Source organism: Primulina tabacum, chromosome 5 (genome assembly GCF_025594145.1).
Source record: "Primulina tabacum isolate GXHZ01 chromosome 5, ASM2559414v2, whole genome shotgun sequence".
In the NCBI taxonomy this organism is placed as follows: domain Eukaryota; kingdom Viridiplantae; phylum Streptophyta; class Magnoliopsida; order Lamiales; family Gesneriaceae; genus Primulina; species Primulina tabacum.
Genome location: NC_134554.1, coordinates 2774286 through 2797085, shown reverse-complemented (window position 1 = coordinate 2797085; position 22800 = coordinate 2774286). Strand labels below are relative to the sequence as shown.

The following is a 22800-nucleotide window of genomic DNA, read 5'->3' as shown; positions in this document are numbered from 1 at the left end:
GGTCTCACGGAACTTTATTCGCGTCATATGAATTTCTGTGATTATTTATCTATATACTAATTATTTATCTTACATCAATCAAATAATTAAATTTAAATTACAATATTAACATTAATAAATAAAATTATTAGTATTTTTTAATTATTTAAAAAACAAAATTATAATTTATCATCTTTACTCAATTTTAATCAATCAAACGAAACAAATTATTATTTATAAATCAAATTAAATATTATATTAACTATTAGTTTTATATTTTTTTTAGATATTAAATTATTTATATGCATATTATTATTTTATCTTTTAACTTCAAATGGTTTCTGATTGCTAAAAAGTGGAACTATAAAGAGCAAACACTTCAACGGATAATATCAAAGCTTTTACTTTCGAACAACCAGTTCAAAATTCTTCTAGCAAACATTTCAAAGTGGGAAACTTACAATAAATCATTGGGGCAAATGAGAACTACAATTCACTAACCCAAAATAAAAAAAATAAAAAAAAATCACACACGCATAAATGGAAGGAAAGAAAAAAAGCACATTCAAACATGTGTGCTCGTAAACACAATCCTCCACATCCAATCCAGAACTAATCTCTTCCAATCAAATCATACACACACCCAATCAAACACCACTCTTTTTGCTTGAAAACAAAAGAATCCTTCGAAATGGAATCTTGAAAACTAGGATTCCTTTGCTAACTTTTGTGCATTGATCAAGCTTTTTGTGAGCCAGATTGCTGTTTCTCTGGAAGAAACGGCCTCGTCTCCAAATGCTTTTAGTACGCCAGTAAGCTCATCGAGCTTGTCTTGTTTCAGCAGTCGCGCACACAATTCGAGCAGTGACTCTAAAGCATTTGCTCTCACGTTGCCATGATTCCCCAACTCAGTTTTTATCACATCGTTTGATATTTGATTCATTGGATGGATATCTCCTTTGTCAGCTTGGCTTGAATCCCTTGAGTTCTCTGTTGCAGTTTCAACCATATCCTTATCCAGACGAGTTCCAGATGAGTCAGGCTCAGGGCACACTCCTGAATATGTGACCACACTTTCTTCCCGGCTTAAAGAGTTCTGAGATTCTGCAACAACTTTGGATGTTAAAGTTCCTTTAGTTAACATAACGACTTCTTCAAGAACAGATACAAGCTCATCACTACAGACATTATCTAGCATTATTATTTTATTACACTTTTCAAGAATTGCATCTTCGTCCTTTGTTTTTTTTCCCTCCACGACTTGGGGACTGCACAAAGGTTCAAATTCAATTGCTTTATCCCTCTTTCTGTCAGAATCTTCCAATTTCTTAATGTACTTAAGAGAACTTTCCACTTTTTCTTCAGTGGCTGATGTAACCTCCAAGTTGAAGCTTTCCTTGTGAGATATTGAAGATTCGAAAAATTCTTGACTGTCTTCATTGCAAGCAGTCGTCTCACAACTTGTGCCCCCACTTTTTGAATCCTCGCTGCCATGAGAAATATTCCCTGAATAGCTTGTGGGGTCAACCCTTTTAGTTTCGAGTTTGTCTTCAATCAAGACATCGCCATCTAGTAAATTCAGATCTTGCACATCAATGTTTTCCTCAAATAATGGAAGCAGTTCCTTCTGTTTCGGTTTCATCTCTGTTTCTCTGTCATCTTTTCCACCATCAGAATTGCTGGGTGATGGTTTGCTTGTTTTCTCCTTCGTGCTGTTAGGTGATGGAGATTTTACAGGAAGAAACACAGTAGGTAGATTCCGACATCGAAGCAGGAAAGGTTTCAAATGGGGATGCCTCAACAATTCGGCAGCCTATGATGGAAGAAAAATAATTAGACCGAATGAAAATAAACTCAAATGCCCAAATGAAGGGAAAAATAGTATCAACCCACCGTTGGCCTATGTTCGGGACACTTCCTTAGCATGCTTTTAATGATCTGTTTTCTGAGAATTTCCAAATCCTCTTTTATGTCAATCAATTTCATATTTATAACATAAAAAACAAAACATTGAAACAAATTGAAAATCTGCTTACAGAGTCGAAGAATATATATGAGGAAATGGAGAGAGCAAACATTTGTTAATCTTGTTGACTAAGTCCAACCATATCCTAGTTTAGCCAGTTCTAGTTTTAGCAATTTGTGCAACTAAAGCTGTTGAAATGGATTCGATGCTATGGAAACAGAAGGATCAAACTTACAGGGGCTTTAAATGCTTGTCGGTGTGCAGCAATCTCGAACATGCAGCAGCCTAAAAAATAAGAAAACGGTACTTTCAATCATCAAGAAAAAACATTGCAATGTTAACTTCAAATTCTCAAAGTTTGACTTACCTAGCGACCATATATCTGATTTATAGCCGTATGGCATATTATCGGTAAGAAGCTCCGGGCACATGTAGTTGGGTTTCCCAACAACCTAGTACTTGATAAGAAATTATAAACATTACATAAAGATTTACAGTTCAACAAGTGTAAGGCAAAAACCTTACTTTTATCTATATGCACTAGACATTATCGTTTCTTTCCTTTCCCATTTATTGGTTTGTTAGGGCTTTACGAAGGGGCGACATTATAACTCCTGTAGATAGCTACTTTATTAGATCAGGTCCGCGAAATGTTTTGTCGGGTGAAGCATGTTCTGTAATAGGAATTTCTCTATAATTTTCTAAGGAAATAATAAAAACTACAGAAATGCAATGAGTTCCACCAGCCCTCTTTCAGTTACATAGTCTCTTGACGTTTGACCAACAGAATAGCAGCAGCCCTTCCACAAAGTTTCGACGCAAGTGCGGGTATCATCACATTCCTTTCCTTCATTGCAAAAAATAATTTACTGGGGAGCTACATGTTAACATCATATTAGTTCTTTCGTCACTTTAGGAAGTAACCGGATCAAGTTCGCCAACGAGCTATTTGGGTTATATCAAATAATATTATCCTTGTAATGTAATTATAAAACTTGATTCAAGTGTTCAAACATGTTCGGCAATATTTTGATCCAAGTTAAAATAGCTCATTGATCACTCTGTAACACTTAATATATTTACAGATATTATACAAGTACCTTTTACAATAAAACTAGCTCCCAAGCTCAATCCAATTTCGAACATTTACTCAATATCAAGCCCAAATGCTGAACAGATCAAATTCGAGCTCGAGTTACATACATAAAATGAGTAATATCCACAACCTGTTTTTCACCATAATCACCATAACTATTCATTCTCAATTTTAGCGGGCTACGCGTCCTCGTGCACTCTGGTATGCTGTAGAAAGTTGAAAATAGTACTGTTTCCATACAAATTCTAGAAGTTGGAAATTATATATTTCATACCGTCGAGGCAAGGCCTTCCTCATCAAGAAGTTTCCCTACTCCAAATTCACCTGTAAAATAAATGAGTGAACAAAACATAAGAAAACATTAGAAATGAGTACAAGAATCAAGTTATTTTAAGGACTTGTTTAAACCCCCTTACCAAGACGGATGTCATTTTCCTTGGTAACAAATATGTTAGATAACTGTATTGAAAGTAAATCATGTAAGAAACGACTGTCAATAAACTGAACTTAAATGGCACAGCAATATCGTAATACCTTGAGATTCCTATGAAGGACTCGATGGGAGTGAAGATAATCAATAGCTAATAACATCTGAGTCAGCCATTTGCAAAGTTTCTGAAAAGCAAATAGAAGAATGTTACAATAAGGACAAGCTATTACATTCAGATAAGAGGACTGCTTTTACAAGAATATCAAATAGATAACCTCCTCGGGGAAATATGCTCCTCTAGCCATCCTAATTTTCTCAGATCTGAGCAACGAAAATATTGTCAAATATGAAGAAAAATGAAAAGAAGACACCCACAAATACAAGAAAACAAGGAAAAGCTAAAGAAGAACCACACGATAAAGACATGGCATGTTAGGATTTGGTACCAATATTTTATAATTTCCTTGACTTGTTATTTCCTCTCCTTCATACATGCATTATTGGCAGAGAAAGTTTCAAGTCTTATTTCCAGAAGTAACAGCACAACTTTCTTCGTACAAGAAACAGAGAATAGAATTTTTGGTACACTTCAAGCAAGGTAGTATTGTAGATAAATCTGAAGAATCACTTACATGCTTCCGACTTCACAATAGTCAGTGACAATGCAAATGCAATTCCCCTGTGGAGGGAAAAAAACAAAATAGTTTACGTCTGTTTACTTCAGAATCAAGTTCAGGTTAAAAACACCGACCTTTACAAAATCTAAAAGAAATTTGAGGCAGATCTCAACTGTACATTCGTATGAAAAAAAATACAGAATACCTTATCCAACCAAGCATTTTTGTACTCCAAAATGTAAGGATGTTGCAATTTCGCTATTACATTAATCTGTACAGAGAGATGAAGAAGATTATTTTTCATCGCAAAATAGGAAAACCTAAAATAGGAAAACTTCATAAATATTACTTATATAGGTCATGCATTGCAACAAAGTCCAAAAACTAAGTAAAAGTGCAAAAAAATTGTTTAAAGAAATTCCTCTTGTTACATGCTATTTGTTCCAAGAAATCTATTCATAAAATTGGAACAAAATGAGATCCCTACGTATGTTGTTCTCAATGCCAAACACTTTTCATGTAAAAAAAATAGTAACGGAGCTTTATCAAAGTAAAAATAACTCAGTTACTTAAATAGGTTGAAAATTATTCTGCTCCAAATTCATAGCATAAACTTGCCCAAGGAAAAAAATTGAAAACAGTTGCCTGAATGTAGACTAAAATCATATTTCCAAAAACTGAACATTATTAAGCTTGAGAATCAACAAATTCTTTCCATAACTTTGACGTATTAAGACCTTCTAGGCTTATTGAAAAAACATAGGTGCAGTCACTATCATAGATAGCATACTGATTAGCACAAAACTAGTACAAAAAGGAAATTGTAAATGTCAAAAACCTCAATAATCAAAATCAAAACATAGTTAAAAGGCAGATGGCTAAGATAATAGTAAGTACAATTTCAGCTCCAAAGGGAACACGTATAGACATAATCAAGATATAGATTCAAGAGTAATAACTTAAAATCAAAACAGAAACTGCTTCAATCAAGACACCGTGCTTCTGCCATAAAAACTAACTATAAAAACTAACTAAAAAGCATAAATTAACCTCCTGATTCGTAGTACACTTGGATTTCTCTGTCATCTTAGAGAGACGAATTTTCTTCAACACGTACCTACCAAAGATAATGGTAGCATCATTAAACTGACAATCTATAAATAAGCAGAACGATCTTCCAGGGATCAATTAGGCTAAACCAATAATCCTTGAAGAGAATGGATTCGAACATCTCCTAGAACAGTTTCACGTTGAGTTGACTGTTTTAGTTTTCTTACGAATCGTCACGGTGAAAATATAACAATTACTTTAAGGGAATTATTTTTCTAAATAAGCTCGCACTTCAGAATATAATTCACAACATACATTCTACAACCGTTCTGGAAAAATTTTGGACAATCAGAAAATTAAGCCCAGCAATATGCCACACAAAAAGTGAAAGATTAAAATTTTATGCATGGACTCATTACTTCTTTTTCTCAGTTCTGTGGAGCACAAGAAACGCTGCCCCAAAAGAACCTCTCCCAATTTGCTCAATCCCTTCATAATCTTCCATCTTGCTCTTAATATCACCAATTTCCGCCTCCATCAATTCCTGCAAAGCCAAAAAACTCAAGTGGGTCTCTCTAGTTCCAGCCAAAGATTCAGTCTTTAAACCAAATAAATCAGTTAATGAAAACTCACCTGGCCCACTCGACCAAGAAACTGTAGATTCCACGGTATACCCTCCCCAAGAAACCAAGAAAAAGCAAATCCCCTGGATTTTCCGTTGCAGCTTTAAGCGGAAGACTACTACAAAGTTTGGTCGCTGAATTAATTAACGCAGTTATACCACACTGAAACGCCTTAAAAATCAAAGCTGTGAAAGTATCAGACCACACTTAGGACAACAGGTTATGACTTGTGCTCGTGTAAATGTGGGGGGGGCAGGAGTTTCAGGTTTTTCCATGGGGGCAATATACTGTCAAGAAAAGGCAACAAAAGGTGATTAAACAGTTGATTATTTTGCAAATCAGATAGGCTTAGGTTTGACAACACGAAAACATTTATGGTAATAAAGAATAAAGAATGTTGATGGTACATTACATGCTGTAGTTAAATGGATAAAAAGTGGGAAACACAAAGTCAAATAATCAATTACATGCCAGATATAAACACAGCGTTCCACGCATAGGGATAGCATAGCAATGTATAATGGTGGACTTCAAAAAAATTAGATGTCCCAATGTGTTCCTTGCATTTGAAAAATCACCAAGAAATTTCATCAGTAAATTTTTTTTAAAAAAAGAAACTACTCCAGAAGTTGGAGACCATCCTTGATAGTTATTTTCTACATATTATATACCATTGAAAAAATATATATATATATATATATTCATATAAGATATTTACTAAAAATTAAAGGGTGATAAATTTAGAGAAAAATTAAAGTTTTATATAAAAAATGATTCAATTAGCATAATTTTGTCATAATTAACTCGACTTGATTCTGATTAAATTGTTATTAAACACTTGTATTGCATATCAATTTGACACGAGTGGCTAGTGGGCTCCACCCATCCAAAGACACTTATAGCAATTTGTATTCTCCAGTTGATTAAGGTGGTCTCCAATCCAACACCAAGCGCGTTATTTTCAACCTCAGGCTGACATCAAATTTGGTACTAACAAGGTAGCAATAATGCACATGTTTTTTTAATAAAAAAAATTGTATTTTTTAATTATATTTTATTTGTTGTAATTGTTAATTATAATATGGGTTGATTTTAAGTTTCAATAATCTGACTATATTATTTCAATAAACTTGAAATTTTTTAAATTATATTATATGCGATTGAAGCATCAACTCCGAATTAGAGGCTCGCTTCAAGTTCCATTTTTAATCATCTTATGCTTTGGTATTAACTATATAGTAGATTATATTAAACTTTATAGCAATATTAATCACAATCCGCAGGGTTGTGGATCAACCTAATCCCGCCGCTAAACACCAAAATCGAAAGATTAATTAAGGAAAAAGGGCTGTTGCATACATGTATGTAATTAATAATTTATGCGGTTGCCGAAGTCACGTGATGTCGAATTCTGGTGACAAAGTAATAAAATGTGATATTAAAAAAATAATAGATTAGGAAATAATTATATATATATATATATCTTATTAAATGCAGAAATTCGATGAGTTTACATGCCAACAACCCAAATCCTCCGGCTCATTAAATGCTTAGTACTTGTGAATTGACTTGCGTTGTCTCGATAATTCAGAGACGTGTTTTCCACTTTTTTTAAAAAAATATTATATATTTTTTGTCATTGTTAGCGAGTAGGGAAAAGTGGTTGTATTAGAATACGGTTTGAGTAAATATTTCATTTATTTTGTAAAAACATTTGTTTGGTTCCACTCGATCAATAAATGTATTGAACTTCTTGGGATGTATTTGATTCGATTATTTTGGAGGTATAAATTCGAACGATTCTGTTTGTTTTGTGTATATATGTTTGATGCAATAAAAAAAAATCACACCCAATAAAATACCTTGAACCAATTATCACGAACCAATTTCTTCAATAAACCGAATCAAACAGCTCCAAAAATATAACTGTGTATCAAAGAAAACGAGTAGGATGACTCCGCCAGAAGGCGAAGTCGCTCCGTAGTATTTGAGAGAAAAATATAAGACTGATGTAAATAATTGTACATGAAAGCGTATCTTAATTAGGGTTAGGAGCCCTTTATTTATAGGTATAGAGTCTTAGTTGATATGAAATTTTGTAATATATGCAATTAGATTTGTGCATATTCATATAATATTTTGTGATATCTCTAAAATATCTAAAATATAATTAATGATATGATAAGATTTTTACCATATCATCAAGGTTGATTCGTGTGATTTGATTGTTATTCATGATCTATCGAAGAATTAAGAATTATTTGATTTCTTTTCTAGTAGCATATTTCTGATTAATTACGTCCATTTTGACTAGTAATTTTCAAATGTTACTTTAATTTGTGTTATACTTATATATAAGATAAATCTAGAAAATTAATGTGGATCAAATGGAACTCAAGTTCTCAAAACGGTTGTTGGATAACTGGTAATTTTATTATTTAATTGACAATTGAATTAAGGAAAAAAAAAAAAGGAATCGGAATTCATAGAATTGTCGGTAGGAATATGTAGGTAGGTAGGTAGGTGGACTCACCGGACCATTCGTGTTGTTTTTTTTTTTTAACGAAACAATAATATGATTAATGGTGTGCAATAATAATTAAAACAAACAAATATCGAACAGCTTATTTTTTAAAAAAAGATCTATAATTTTAAATGATGATACATTGCTGCCAAGTATTCTTGACCTGGTGGTAAAAGTGAGGCTTCAAATCTCGATTGTGTGGATAGTAAAGTTTTGCTTACCCTTATTTATCCATCCACGAAACAAAATAAATTGTATTCTTACTAAATTGAACTCGTTTTGGAATAAGAGTTTTTACCACAATCTTTGAGACTCCCTTGACAAACATATAAATTTTATTCCATTATTTGAGTGTAAGAAACCTGATTTGAAAATTTGAATGTTTTGTGTACCTAAATGAATCTACGAACCATTGTCTCCTTCACGAGAGAGTTTGAAATTTGTAGCCGACCGGAAGGCCCCCCATCACAACAAGATGTCAATCACGGGTTAAATTTTGAGGCCTTCCAAGATGCTTCAATTCTTTGAACTCGGAAATTTTTGGTCGCCACGGGTCAAACACGACTAGTTCCACTATGGAAAAAGTTGTCCTCCAATATTAGAAGGGAAAAAAATAACTTTACCCTCCAAACTTCAACTGAACAAGACATAAATTAAATTTCTGGCCACAATCTGAAAATTTATAATCTCTAATCTCGATCTTTACTCCGCCCTCGTGCGTAGGATGGCAAACTTTATGAGATGGAAAGCGAGGAAAATCAGAAGGCACCAACTATTTACCACCTTTGGGAGACAAGTTTCCGGATCACTTGGATAGGGGGAAAATTGATTCTCTCAACTTTTAACAGAAGTAGAGGCAGAATATAGAGGCCCGGAAACTGGCACTACTTGTGTTTGGATTTCTTCCTGCTGTTGAGTTTTCTTCCACCAGCTTCGAATTCTTCTTCACTTGGTTCTGGAACAGCTTCACCTCCACCGTATTTCTGGACAAGATTTAAGAACATTGCATCGATCTTGCTTCGCCTCTCGTTTTGTCTTTGAGCAATTATAGCATACAAATCTTCGGATCTTTCCTTGGACCAGGAAAAAGGTGCAGAGGCGTTCAGAACTCTATAATTTGAGATTTAACTAATTCAGCGAAGATTCTTGAGAGAGAGGAGAATTTAACTCACTTCTTTCTTTGTCTCAATGGACCAGTAGGTGGTTCGGTTTTGGACACCTGCTTAGCCCATTTCTTATATCCTTTGGTTGATTCAATTTTCCCTACAAATGCATGTGCATGTCTATGAAAGAGCGAAACTGGTACGCAAAAAAAGTACGAATACTTTCTAGGGGAAAAACGAAAGACGAAAAAGCTACTTGTGTAAACTAAATAGACAAATTGATAAAGATGAGAAACAAAGCAACGTCAATGACTTGGCACCCTAATTTTCAAGAGGTCTACTCTTAGCAACACAAAAAATATTGAACACAAAAAAAAAATAGCATTTCTGCACCATTCCGTTAACCGTGAAATTTGCAAATTATCATCTCAAGTACGGGAACGAACATTGTGGTCAATCTCACCTGCAGAAATAGATTCATCTATTATATCCTTAAAATCGATGAGAATCTAGCTTAGCATCAGAGCAAAGCATGCAGCAAAAAAGCCTACATGAGAGAAACAGATAAATAATGAATGGGGCAAAAGCAAATCACACAATTAACAATCAGAGAGCATTCCAGCTGCCCAGGTATGGCATACCTGTCCATGTTGCCCTTGCATTCACTTCAAATTTGCGGACTTCATTAAATGTATTTAAAGATACCAACATCAATAGATTAACAAATAACAGCAATAACAACATGTATGGATCATGGCTTACAGCATCATCAACACAACCAGTCTGGTCGTACACTGCCCGTTTCTCCTCATCCCCAAGAATTGAGATAACCTTTTGCAACTACTGAAATTTTTCCTTGGCCTCCTGCATAAAGAAACTTGAATAGCCAAAATCAGGTATAGCTGTCGACCAAATCATAATGAACTACATGAAGTTTCTTTTTAAGATCTTTTGTCCACGTACTCAAAGCACAACCCAATATTCCATGTTCGCCAATGGTTGAGATAAATCTTCTTGATATGCTCCCAATATTAATTTGATTCATTCTTCCACATTTCCCAAATAGTTGCTAATATTACTTTCATAATCTTTTGGTTTTTTCTCTCAGAATTACCCAAACACATGGTTTCCCAGACAAGCATTATTTTTCTGGCCACACCCGATGAAAACGAAACCAAATTTCAGCTAAACTGACACCATGAAGACATTATCATCTTATAATCTTTCACCTCAAGCCTGGAAACCTCTATTCATAATTTCATACAAAGGTACAAATTTTACGAAACGGAAGTCAAACAAATTAGGCCAATCCTCAAGGTATGGCAATGGCAGTACTTCAGCTGAGCATACATAGGTGACATTATTCAATTTCCTGCCACCCAAATAGATACTCAGGACCAATGTACATTCTTGCAGATCAGAACCGAGCATAGGCAATCATGTGATGCAGAAACATCCCGCAATTGTTAACATATCATACTAGTAGAGTTCCTCGAGAATAATTCTGGCCACCTATTCGGCATATTATACAACTCGGTAAAGCCAAACTGTCTGCTCATCTGCGCCTTATTAGATTTTACCGCAGTTGTGTTTATAGAGTTTTTTAACTTCAAATAGTAATTATATGCATTTTGTATGTCCTAGTAGTAGTATGAACCAACGAAATTAATGAATATAATGCTCAACAGTGCATAAAAACGAAAAACACCACGAACGAGAAGGCAAGGCAAATGAAACGACAGAAATACAAGTGCCAAACCTCGTACAAGCTTTTCCGGTTTGAGGAGGAAGATGCCCGGGGATTTTCCTCGACTTCTTCGTCGTCGTCATCTACTTCTTTCGGAATTTCACCGCGAACCCTAGATTTTCCTTTCTTCCCCATCTCCACCGATTGAAAACGTGAGAGGCACACTGTACAGTTAACACGATCGGCCGATGTGTGAAGGATTAAAGATGGTAAAACGTCTGGCTATTGGCGTCGCTGATGTCCCTTGGGCCATGAACGCCAGTAGGAGCGGCCAATAACGATAGCCCATAATGAAATTGGTTTAGACCAGCTCATGTCCCAGAAGACACATATTTCAAGTTGCCTAGCTGGCCCATGAAAGAAAAATATCGTATTTTAAGTGGGCTGTTCTGGCCAATAAACCAACAAGCCCACATTAGAAGAAGTCCATGGCCTCATAAGAACCATTCGATTGAGCCAGCTCAGCCCAGCTCACAATCCATCAAGCCCGAGTAATTCCGCAAAATGGTTACAAGTTTTTAAAACCATCGGTTCTTCCTATTCGGTTCCGTAACCAAACAAATAGAATTTGGTGGAAAAATTCTTGTATACACACGTCAGTCGCTTCATTTATTTGTAACATTTCAACTCCCATTTTAAATTTTGATAGTTGTGCCTAAAGAATTGCACATATATAGATTATTTTATAACTACTCAACTATTAGTTTAATATTTGCTGAATAATTAAAGTTTAAAACTTGTTATTAATTTTAAAGCAAAAACTTGTGAGACGATCTCACGGATCGTATTTTGTGAGACGGATCTATTATTTGGGTCACAAATGACAAAAGCATTAAATGTGGCTTCCAGTCCAAGACCAAAGGACATCAGCTTTTAACATACAATGATGTGGAGTCTCGGAAGATCAAACGCGACTATTAGATAATGGTATAGTATGGGGAGAAATCTTGAAGGACTAAAAGAGGTTATTGAGAACACGGTAAAAGCTCAATCAGCATTATTAGAATATAAACTATTCAAATTTAACCTCGATACAACTAAAGGAGAAAGCACCATTGCTAAATGCTAAGCCATCTCATAGTTCTGTGGCAACAGGCTAAATCTATCGTTCTCAGCAAACATTTTCTGATCAGCAATGCCAACAAACGCCAAGCTAGAACAGTGGAAACCTAGGAGATGTGATGAGGAGAAACAAAGAAGATTAACACCAGCTCACAGCCACCAACCACAGAAGACTAATTGATCGTCCCAACACAGGAACCTATTCTCCCGCTTACCGAGAAGTATAGCCCCCAAGAGAACATTGTTAAAAAAAGAAAAATAAAGAAAAGAAATAATCTCTGAAAGCGTAGGTGAACTTAATCTTTGGATGTATTTCATTAATAAAGTCATCAACTCCATCAGATCATATACTTTGTGAAGGACAACCTCGAAAGTTCGTTCACAGGTATAGGTAACCCAATATGGACAACCAAAATTTGTAAGAATGAATCCAAACAAGCTTCTCAAATGATTTGTAGGAAATTGGTATAGATAATGATAAAAAAAAGTAACTCAATTTTTTTAAAACATACAATAGCCAGTACACAATATCTCGATCGTCGTGCCACATCAGCAGCCCCGCAACACAGCGGGACCATTGAACACTTTTTCATATGCTTGTTCATTCCACAGAATGCACTCGCAAAATTAAAACTTCGATGCGCCTAATTACTCAATACAAAAAAGAGTGGAATATCGTGTGATTTCTTTGATGGTTCCTTCAAAGGAATAAGCATATCTGAAGTATGAACAACCGGCACTATGATAATCAGTTAGCATCAAAATACAGTCTGAAAAAGCTCAACTTCAATGTCCATTTTAACACACTAATAACACTTCCTAAAACGTAAAGACTATACATAACATTTATACATGTAAACGAAGAACACCTAATATACGTAGTGTTCCATATAGCGTGGATTAAACTCGATGCGTGAATAAAAAGTTACGATTCAGGCCAAAGCAAGAAACAGTGAGGAAGAGATGCATAATAACCACAATATCTAGCTAAAAATGTCAGAAATGGCCGTGGCAACAACACAGGATTAGTGTCTCCGTAATTCTTACATAACATCACATTAACTTTCATTAAACTAAAAATAGATAGAACATGAAACGAAAAATCATCAGCAACGTAAGTGTAAACTATTTGTAATCATCGACTTAGAAAGATTCCACCATAAAGCATCGTATGTATAAACCATTTATAACTTCCAGTAAATCAACAAACTGAAATATCATTAGCTAATATCCCAAGAAAGGAACCACTTCAAATTCAACGGAGAAAATTCCAAACTCGGGAATTTGCAAATCTGAAGCGACAACAAGTCTGTTACATCTATTTCTCCAGAACTTAATATATCAGACAAAAGGCCCTGGCTTAATGGCCAAAAAAAGGTTTAAACAAAGCCACACCCGATAAAAACGACGAAGGTTTCTCAATCAGATTCCACGGGCTGGGACGACTCGAATTCGAGCCGCTCAAGGGCTTTCTGGTGCGCCCACGTCTCGATCGTGAGATCCGGCTTGGCGTTGAGGCCCATCCCAAGTATCACGACTGTAAGGAAACTAGTGATATAACACGGCAGCTCCCAGTCCTCCCATTTCCTCGATTCCCCTGGTAGCAATGGCGTGCGGTTAAATAGGTAACCTTTGGGCTGATCCTCGTGGCCTGGGCTTGTCCAACGGCTCTGTCCTCCTCCACCGCCGGATCGGGTCCTTAGGGAGGGGCTGAGGCGAGATCGAAGAGAGTTTGCAGCGACAGCGTATGGCTTGAAAGACGCCATTTCATGAGAACAAAATGAGAAGGGTTTGAAGGAAAACTCGGGCTTCTGACAACTTGACGGCATAGCTACGACGTCGTTGCCAAAGTTGCTATTGATAATCCAGTCCCTTAAAATTACTAAAAATAGCACTTACTTCCCCAGATTTCCAGAAAATGCAATGTGGCCATCACAAGTCCGAGTTCGATATTTGGGTTGATAGTTTCGTTCCTTTGATATAAATCGAATAAGTAGGATTGGGGATGTATGATAAATTAATAGTAAAGAAAATTCCCTCATTTATAACATTCAAATTTTATTTAAAAATAAATGTTCATTTAATGAGTAGACAGATTTCATTACAATGATAATTTGTGAATAATAAATTGTTGTTATACATGAGCTTTTATGCAAAGAATTTTATTTTGTTTTATATTTAATAATTTTATATATGTGATTCATAGATTCATGTGCTTTCTCTTATGGTACATGTATGTATTTTATCATATTGATCATACATGTACATGTTAACATAAAGCTAGTCAAAAATTGGGAGAAGGAGATCTTTGTAATGCTTGCATTCACATTTTAAGTTCCATTTCTTATTACAGTTGCAGCAAAAGTAATTGTCATTTCCTTGTCCATGCATTTATTATGTGCCAAGCTTCCCAGAGAAATGTCGGGCAAACTTCTTGATCGTTTGGCGCCTCATCTTTACAGAATGGCCACGATTCTTTCACGTATTCCACTGTGCGTTCTGTAGACGTCCGTGTAATGGATTAGGTCACTCATCCGAATGTGGGCTGCTGATATTTGCCGGTATTCCCTTCTAGAGTCGCAGCATTTCAGGTTGTAGTTTTAGTGATGAAGAGACTAGTCTACTCCCTTATACATACTGTAGTTATTTTGAATACAGAAAAAGTAAGCAAATGGGAAAAGTAAAACAAAGAATAAGTAAGAATAAAGCTTCTCTCTTTTACTTGAATAGTTTTTCTCCTTTTGTAGTACTGCTATACAAGTTTGGGAACGTGTATTGAAGCAAGAAAACCTCATTAAAAACTTCACAAACATCTAAACAAAGAATATGATTACACATCATATATATCAGCAGTCCTAAAGCAGTTTTCTGACACAAGCTACAAATAGTTTTCTTAGTAAATCAAATATATAGAAGAGTTTGATTATGTACATATTCTTTGAGAGTCTCGAGAACTAATACTCCATTTGCCGCCACAGGTGCAGGATACGGTGTCTTCGAATTCGATAATCAGGGCAGCAAGTCTCGACTTGGAAGGGTCTAATGCAACGATCTCAAGTACATTTACAAAAAGGATGACACCAAACAACTGACATGACCATCCCTTGATCTTTCAGTGCCGTGATAATAAAATATTGGAAGACATATGTAATCTTAAAATATCATCGATAATGGAATAAAGATTTTTCAGGACGGTGATAATGCAACCTTAAAATATCATCATTTTGCTTGGGAAAATTTTGACATAGAACTTCGAAAGTTTATTGTAACCAAACGCCATTCCACTATTTGTTGGAAAAGTTTGAATTTTGAAAAGGTTCGAATAAAAATTGAAACTGAAATTATTATTTTTGGGTTCTGTTTTTAGTGTTCAATTCCAGCTCTTATAAATGAAATTTTAAAACATTAACCTGGACAAGAACTTGTGAAATCATAAACCCTTTTTTTATATAAGCTAATTAATTCATATCATAAGGTCTTGAATTTTAGGTTGTATTTGGATTAATTGATTTAGGAAATTATTTTAAATCCATAATAATTACTAATGAAAATGTTTAGCTTGACATCCCTTGTATAAATTAAGTCTCTATCTGTATTTATTTTTTCAATAAAAAATCCATAATATGTTCTAATGAAATATCAAAATTTTAATTGATCATCTGAACCAAACAAACCGTTGGTTTCTAATTATTTACGGTTTAGATTGATTTGAAATTTTGCAAAACCGATAATATTAATTTTTTTAGAGTTTTATCATACCAATCCGATTTTGCGCACTCTCTGCGCTAATAGGGCCGCGAGAAGAGAAGACGTGAAAAGCAATCAATTGATACGAAAAAGTCACAGAATCAGCAAGTATAATGTGTATACAGTTAAAGGTTTTGTCTACAATAATCAACTCTGAGGGTTGTAAAAGAAAGGTTCCAGAACCAGGGAAAAAAGACTGAGGGTTATAAATTCATGCATTTCTTAAATTTAGCCACAAAGATTTCTAAAGGTTTGGTAATTAAATTTAAAAAAATGGTATATTTGTTTAAAAATTGGTGATTCTGGAAAGTTGTAATGAAATTATGAAAGCATGGCAAAGTCATACCTAAGAATGCTGATGCATACAGTTCAAGAACAAAGTCCTGATAATTTCAAGCAGCGCACATCGCTCACTGCTCAAGGCATTTCCACTACTTTTGCTGCCAAAATAACAATCAACAAGGCTAATAATAGCTTCATCGAACGTCGTAAATTAGTTATAATTCATGTTTACATTTGAATCAATCATCCTTAATAAATATGACATGTACTAAGATGGAACAACGTGTTTAGCTTAGATTAGCAACATATCAATACGTTTGACGACTTAATCTTCTTATATATAGACTCGAATGAGGATTTCCAGCGACGTAATACATGGAAATAACGGCTCCATAAAGAGAAGACCTCTCTAATTGCTAAGACATAAATACATACATTATTGTTGATTGAGACGAGGATCCAATGTCAACGTAAGGAAGCAAGCAAAGACACTCTGCCCAATCACTTTCATGCACAATCATTACTTTTCATTTCAGCTTTCCAGTACCTAAAAACAAATTAATTATCATGTTTATCAATTCCTTTCCTCAATCAAACATTGTCGAGAAACGCCCCAAATCATGATCAAATTATTTCTTATGTTTCGCACTCTAAGCTACATTAAGCTACAATCCACACCAAAATCCAGGAGTCCCCTGATACAGATCGCCTTTGATGTAAAGGCCAACTAACTTCTCTTAAAAATAACAAACTGTGCCATTATTAACTTATAGTACCTGAATTTGATGAAAAATCGAAACTTAAAAGCGAATTTTCTGTAGTAATGAATTTAGATTTGTCTTCTACTCTGCCCCAGATGGGCTGCTGAAGCCCCTCAAAGTGCCACAACTGCTGATATTGCTGTCTGCTCCCACTGATTTGGCCTTCGGGCCACATGGATGCAGTAAACATGCTTTGGTAATTATTATCAACTGCTGGTTCACTCTACATGAACAATTTTGTCAGAAAAAAAATTTAAAAAGTCTAGTATATATGCAAGTGGATGATATAATTATAGTGATTTGGAGTTATTCGCTCATTTTGATATTATTTTTTCAGTGATATCTGTTTTAGCGTTAATATATACTTACTTCTTCAGCCAAGAAGGCATAGTGATTGATATCACTTCTCGGGTTAACGGCAGCAAGTCTCATAGATAAAAACTGGGGTCAAAAGAAACATTTCTGATTAGCTGAAAACTGGCAGGCAATAAAGGTGGACGAGGAGTCGAGGAACGAGAACAAACTGCTCAAGTAACTAATTTTTAATAGCTAGATGGTCATTTAAGAGTGTTCGATTACAATAATTTTGCTGTTCAATGCAGATCTTTTAATCAGCCTTCTGATACCCAGTTCATTAAGGCCAACAACTTCTTGCCTTAATAAAGACCGAAAACAAAAACAGATATCTAAAACTACAAGTCGAAGATATGGGGACTGTTGTCTACACCATTTTTTAGTCTTCCAGGAGATTCGAGGAGACAGAAGAATAAGTGGTGTGGCGTCTTTTATATCCAAGTATTTCACCAGGTATAATTCAAATTCAGAATAAATCATAAGTGGTGAGAGTGCACCAAGTCAGACCTCCACTTGCCGTTGAAGTGCTTGCACGTGGTTTATTATCTCATCCAATACCATTGCAGTCCCTGAAATCTGTACAGGGCACAAAAAAAGTCTTCAAAATAAAAAGCTCACTCTGAAGGGTCGATGATATGCATCAACCAAAGAGGCTTCAGATATTTTTCACACATTCGCCAAAAATTCAGATAGTACTAACTGACAACAAAAGAAAAATAAGAATGGCCCATTATAGCTGAAAACAGGCTCGTGCAAAAGACTTTTATTTAAAAGAGTATATGAGTCCATTCGCCATTCCTCAGAGACCCGTGATTAGAGACTGTTGTAAAGGAAAAAATTATGTATCAAGATTCTCCTAAACATGTTATAACACAGTCAAGTAAACTAAGGCAGAAGACTATAAAATTCAAAAGCTGGAATTGGAAATATTCAAGCAAGTGTGATACTTGTTGTCTTCAGGAGATTCATCTCAAAGCATAAAACTATTGACTGCATCTCAGTGAGGTTTTAATATGGTATCAGATGTATGGCGTTACAAGTTTGAAACCTCTAGTGCGCAAAAACTCCCATATATTTCTTAAGATGGAATAGGATGGCTTTTGTTGCTAATATTTGACCGACTTTCACATATACATCTTGGATATCAATTCCGAGTATATATCCCTTTATCCCTGCCTAACAAGTGCGGGGTGTGTCAAAGGATAAAAATACTGATCGTATCACCTCGCATAAGCTCGAACATTTTAGACAAGACTCAAGAGAATTCAACAATGAACATAATCCATCATCGCAAATAAAATTAATCTGACACGAACATTTGGTTTTTCATTTCAATGTACCTTAAAATTTGCCTACTTTCTTCCAGAAACAAAAAATTGCCACTGAAGTCAACGTACACTCTTGAGAACACTCAAAAATATTTGAAAGGAAACAAGTATGATGAAGAGAAATTCTGAGGTAGAAAACTAGAAAAAGCTGAGAAAAAAGAAAACAACCAAGCAAATTGCCCCTTGATAAAATTTGATTTTCCATGTTTTTCCCGTTAAAATACTGAGAGAATGCAATCAATAATCATAACTCCAGTATTTAATACCTAACTCCTAAAATCACTTCTCCCTAGCTAAAATAATAAATCCAAATCATAAAATAAAACGTGGAATATTCGTGCCTATTTTTTTGTGCGGGATCACAAAAGAAATAGTCGAAAGTGTGAACCATAACCTGAGGCAAGATCATTTAGTGAAAAAGAGGTGATGCGAAGCAGCAAATGACAACAATGTCCTTAGAATGACAGGTAACGACCCAATGCAAAGGTAGAGATGTCAATGGGGCGGGTTTGGCTAAACCCATGACCCTCCCCATGAAAAAAATTTTGACCCATTACCCGCCCCACCCCGATTAAATATTCTTCGGACCCATCCCAACTTGAATACGAAATGGGCCCGGATAAACCCGTTAGACCCGTGAGACCCGAATTTTTTTAAAATAAAAAAGTAATATTTCCTCTCACATGACTGAATTATGAAACAGACAAGCCTCTAAATACAACATTGTGGAAAATTAATTCATGTCTTCGACAACACTTAATAATAACAAACAAAATATTTTCACGACATAAAGAATTACATATAAAAAAAAGTTACTAGCTCTCCAAAGAAATCTTCACATCCCCAAAAATAAGTCATAACATAATTTAAACAGATCAATATAAAATCAGCTAGTAGCCAATATTTCAGACACATTTTTCGGGATCATTTTCCTCTTCATCAAGAATGGTGGGACAAGTTGGTAAACTACTTGAAGAATTAACTACAAAATTAAATAGAGAAAGTACATTGAAAAAATAAAACTGTAATTTCAAATTGTAAAAAATGTAATTTAAAAAGAGTTCACATAGGAATAGTTAAGACTGTTATGGTTGAGTTGAGCTACTAAAAAAATGAAAATTAATAAAACTAAAATCCTAGTGTATTTATATCAACATATATGGGACGAGTACGAGTCTGAAAAATTGGACCCCGAGACCCGTCCCATGACCCATTTAGTATGCCCAAATCCACCCCATACACGCGGGTTCATTGCGGATCTGGGTAAAACCCGGACCCATTGACATCCTCATGCGAAGGGCCAAAAGGTGAAACCGAAATGTAAGAATCATGAGAGGGACAATTCAAGGGTAGCCCCTTCTCTTTGTGTAAATCCCATCATCTTTTTCCTATTCCCCCATTAAAAAGTTGACAGCGACACCCTAATGGTGGTCATCAATTCACAGAGTAATCGATTTTTTTTCTGCTTTTGAATATAAAAAAGTATGAAAAACATATAACCCGAATTTATGAAAGATAAAATTTTACATTTGGTTTAATATCTAGTTAACTTAAGTTACCCGGATGTGGGAATAAAACCACCTGATTTTACCAAACCGGAATTGATCCGACCACATTCAACTGGAGTCGACTAGATTTTCAGGTTTTCGGGCTCCTGACGTGCAGCCCTGTCTATAAGTCCGGAAGGATTTGTATTTAGGGAGACGACTCAACGAATTTGGAAGACGAGACTACAAGTTTGAAAAATTATAGATTAAAATTCAAATATGTTTTGGTTCGTGGGAGCGTTTAATCTAATTGGCTCCACCTCCGTTCATAATGGGTTCCGCCACTGCAAACTCATGCCTTTCTACTTTACACATATGTTGTATCTTTTAATTGTGATTATATAGAACTAAGATCAGAATGAATTACTAATAATAGGGAAACAATTGCTTTTGTGCCAACCAACGCACCAGAAAATGACAGCTAACCTTGTTGCATCCAGGGACCAGCTCCTGTAATTGTTTCATTCTAGCGTCAATCTTCTCTCTCCTCGCCTGTATAAAAAAACACGTTATTTGAAAACAAGCTGACAAAATTTTAAGCTGCTAATCAAAGATAATGAACATAATTACGAGGTAAAGAGTGCTACCCTTTCAGCTAAGCTATGGCTATCTGTGGCTTGGCCACGGCGTGCTCGAACATAGATGTACGGCAGCTTGTCTCCACTGCCTACAGAAATATCATTCGGCGCCACTTTTTTGCTCTTTATGTCCAGTTCGTTAACCTGAAAGAAATGTATTTTCGGAAAAGATTATGAAAATTTCATGAAATGGGTGAATTATCATAGAAGGTCCCCAAAAAGAAAATTCCATGAATATGAAGGTCGGGGATTCGAAAATTACCTTTTTCTCCTTCACCTTCTCCTTCCGCTTCAGGCTCTTGGGACTATGATTTGAAGCTGCAGGCATAGATGAATTAAGGTGCGAATCAAAGTCCGGTGGCTCTTGCTTCACCACATCTGGCATCATAGAGCAAGAACCTGACACCACGTAGTTACCCTCCGGCGAACTGCCGGCCGTAGCGAAAACTGAAAACTTAGAAGCTCGGTTGATGAGGGCAGTATTGCAATGAAAAATGTGAGGCGGAGTTTTTGCCTGAAAATCTTCGTTCACTAAGAGTTCCACCGCCTGTGGCGGCGGAAGTTCGAGAAGCGCCGTGAAAGATCTCCCGCCGGTCTCCTGTGGAGTTTTAGTGGATATTACGTCGTGGGCTTGCAAGAAACCGAAGCCCAATTGTTGGGAATTTGACCCGCGTATTCCGGATCTAAATTGCAGCTGAGTTTCTTCTACTTGCCGTTCCATAATTGAGAAAAAGTCACTAATCAGCTACGGCAAACAATCTATCTGAAACTGAAAATTTTGAAAATCCAAAGTTCGGTCGCGCGAAAGATAGAGAATAAACTCTGAATTGACTAAAAGTAAGCAGACGATGAATGTACATAGATATTTAAGCCAGTTCCACCCCTAACTTCAGCAAATTTCGAGTATCGAGAACTGAAATTCCAGAATTAGAAATACCGTCAATAAAACTTGAAAACCCAATTTTCCAATCAAGCAAATTGAACCCACCACCAAATGACAACTACTCATTAAATTGAAGTTTCTGTCCTCAAAAACCGATATTAAAAAAAAACATGCATACGCACCAAGTGTTTGATACAATTTCCAAACAGAGAAAAAAGTGCAAACTCTGAGGGTTTCGGAAAAGTGGAAGTACTTGAAATATCTCTACGAGATGAAGGAAAAAGAAGGGAAGTGGAGCTCTATAATTCCTTAAAAGTTCTGAATGAGGCATTCAGTTTTCTGTGTGAAAAGCTTCAACGTCAATGGCGGGCATTGGTAAAAATCCATTCTTCTGGTTTCAGTCGCTCGCGCGGGGAGATGTTGGATGTAAAACTCGCCTGCTCTCTCACTTGTCGATGTATGACAGGGATTTGATTTTTGTTGTTAGGTCTGGAATCTTTCCCTCCAAAAATTTTAGTCGAATCCACGTAATACAATGACGTTGATATATTCGGATGATTACTTTAAGTGGAGCATAAATCAACCTAGTCTTGAAGGCTATCGCTTAGAGTTTCTTTCACTTGTTTATTAACTAGTTATTTTGCGCACGGTGATACGTGTATATATATATATTTTTAATAATTATCAAAAGCTTAAAACATTATTTGCATTGTCGTAATTTTAAAAAAATAAAACAAAGTATTTGTTGAAATTTAAAAAAAAACAAAAATGTAATATTAATATCATATAAAGATAAAATTGGATGAGCAAAACACGGATCAAGACACAATTTTTATCTCTATTATAGAGATTCTTAATAATATAGTATAGAATCGATGGACTAAAATGTTATTTGAATTGTTGTAATTTAAAAAAAAAAACAAAAGTGTTTGTTAAATAAAAAAAAATGGTGTAACATTGGTATCACATAAAAACAAAATTGAAAGAACAAAAAACAGATCAATACATCATTTTTATCTATATTGATACCCCATAAGGATCCGGGTCGTCTTTAACCCGGTTTATTAATTGGGAAGCCAGATCATAGCCAGCTTCCCGGGCCATCATCATAGCCCGGGCTCTC

General features: G+C 35.3%; 2 protein-coding genes and 2 pseudogenes across 3 annotated transcripts; all 4 read right to left on the bottom strand.

The window, feature by feature from the left end:
- Positions 1-361: 361 nt before the first annotated feature.
- On the bottom strand, positions 362-6154 carry LOC142545484 (serine/threonine-protein kinase Nek6-like; annotated as a pseudogene).
- Positions 6155-8861: 2707 nt separating this feature from the next.
- Positions 8862-11270, bottom strand: LOC142545293 (chaperone protein dnaJ 6-like; annotated as a pseudogene).
- Positions 11271-13615: 2345 nt separating this feature from the next.
- LOC142545173 (uncharacterized) lies at positions 13616-14026 on the bottom strand. The gene has a single exon (XM_075652168.1). The coding sequence runs from the start codon at positions 14024-14026 to the stop codon at positions 13616-13618; it is 411 nt and encodes a 136-aa protein (XP_075508283.1).
- Positions 14027-16411: 2385 nt separating this feature from the next.
- On the bottom strand, positions 16412-22215 carry LOC142545483 (transcription factor bHLH48-like). 2 transcript variants are annotated; one of them, XM_075652697.1, is made up of 8 exons: positions 21931-22215; positions 21057-21557; positions 20804-20938; positions 20643-20708; positions 17849-17917; positions 17357-17428; positions 17003-17210; positions 16412-16921 (listed from the first exon to the last, which is right to left on the bottom strand). In XM_075652697.1, the coding sequence occupies exons 2-8, from the start codon at positions 21513-21515 to the stop codon at positions 16887-16889; spliced, it is 1044 nt and encodes a 347-aa protein (XP_075508812.1). In that variant the 5' UTR covers positions 21516-21557; positions 21931-22215; the 3' UTR covers positions 16412-16886. The 2 variants fall into 2 exon arrangements, with proteins under 2 accessions (XP_075508812.1, XP_075508813.1); XM_075652698.1 differs by having other exon boundaries at positions 16412-16773; positions 21057-22213.
- Positions 22216-22800: the final 585 nt, after the last annotated feature.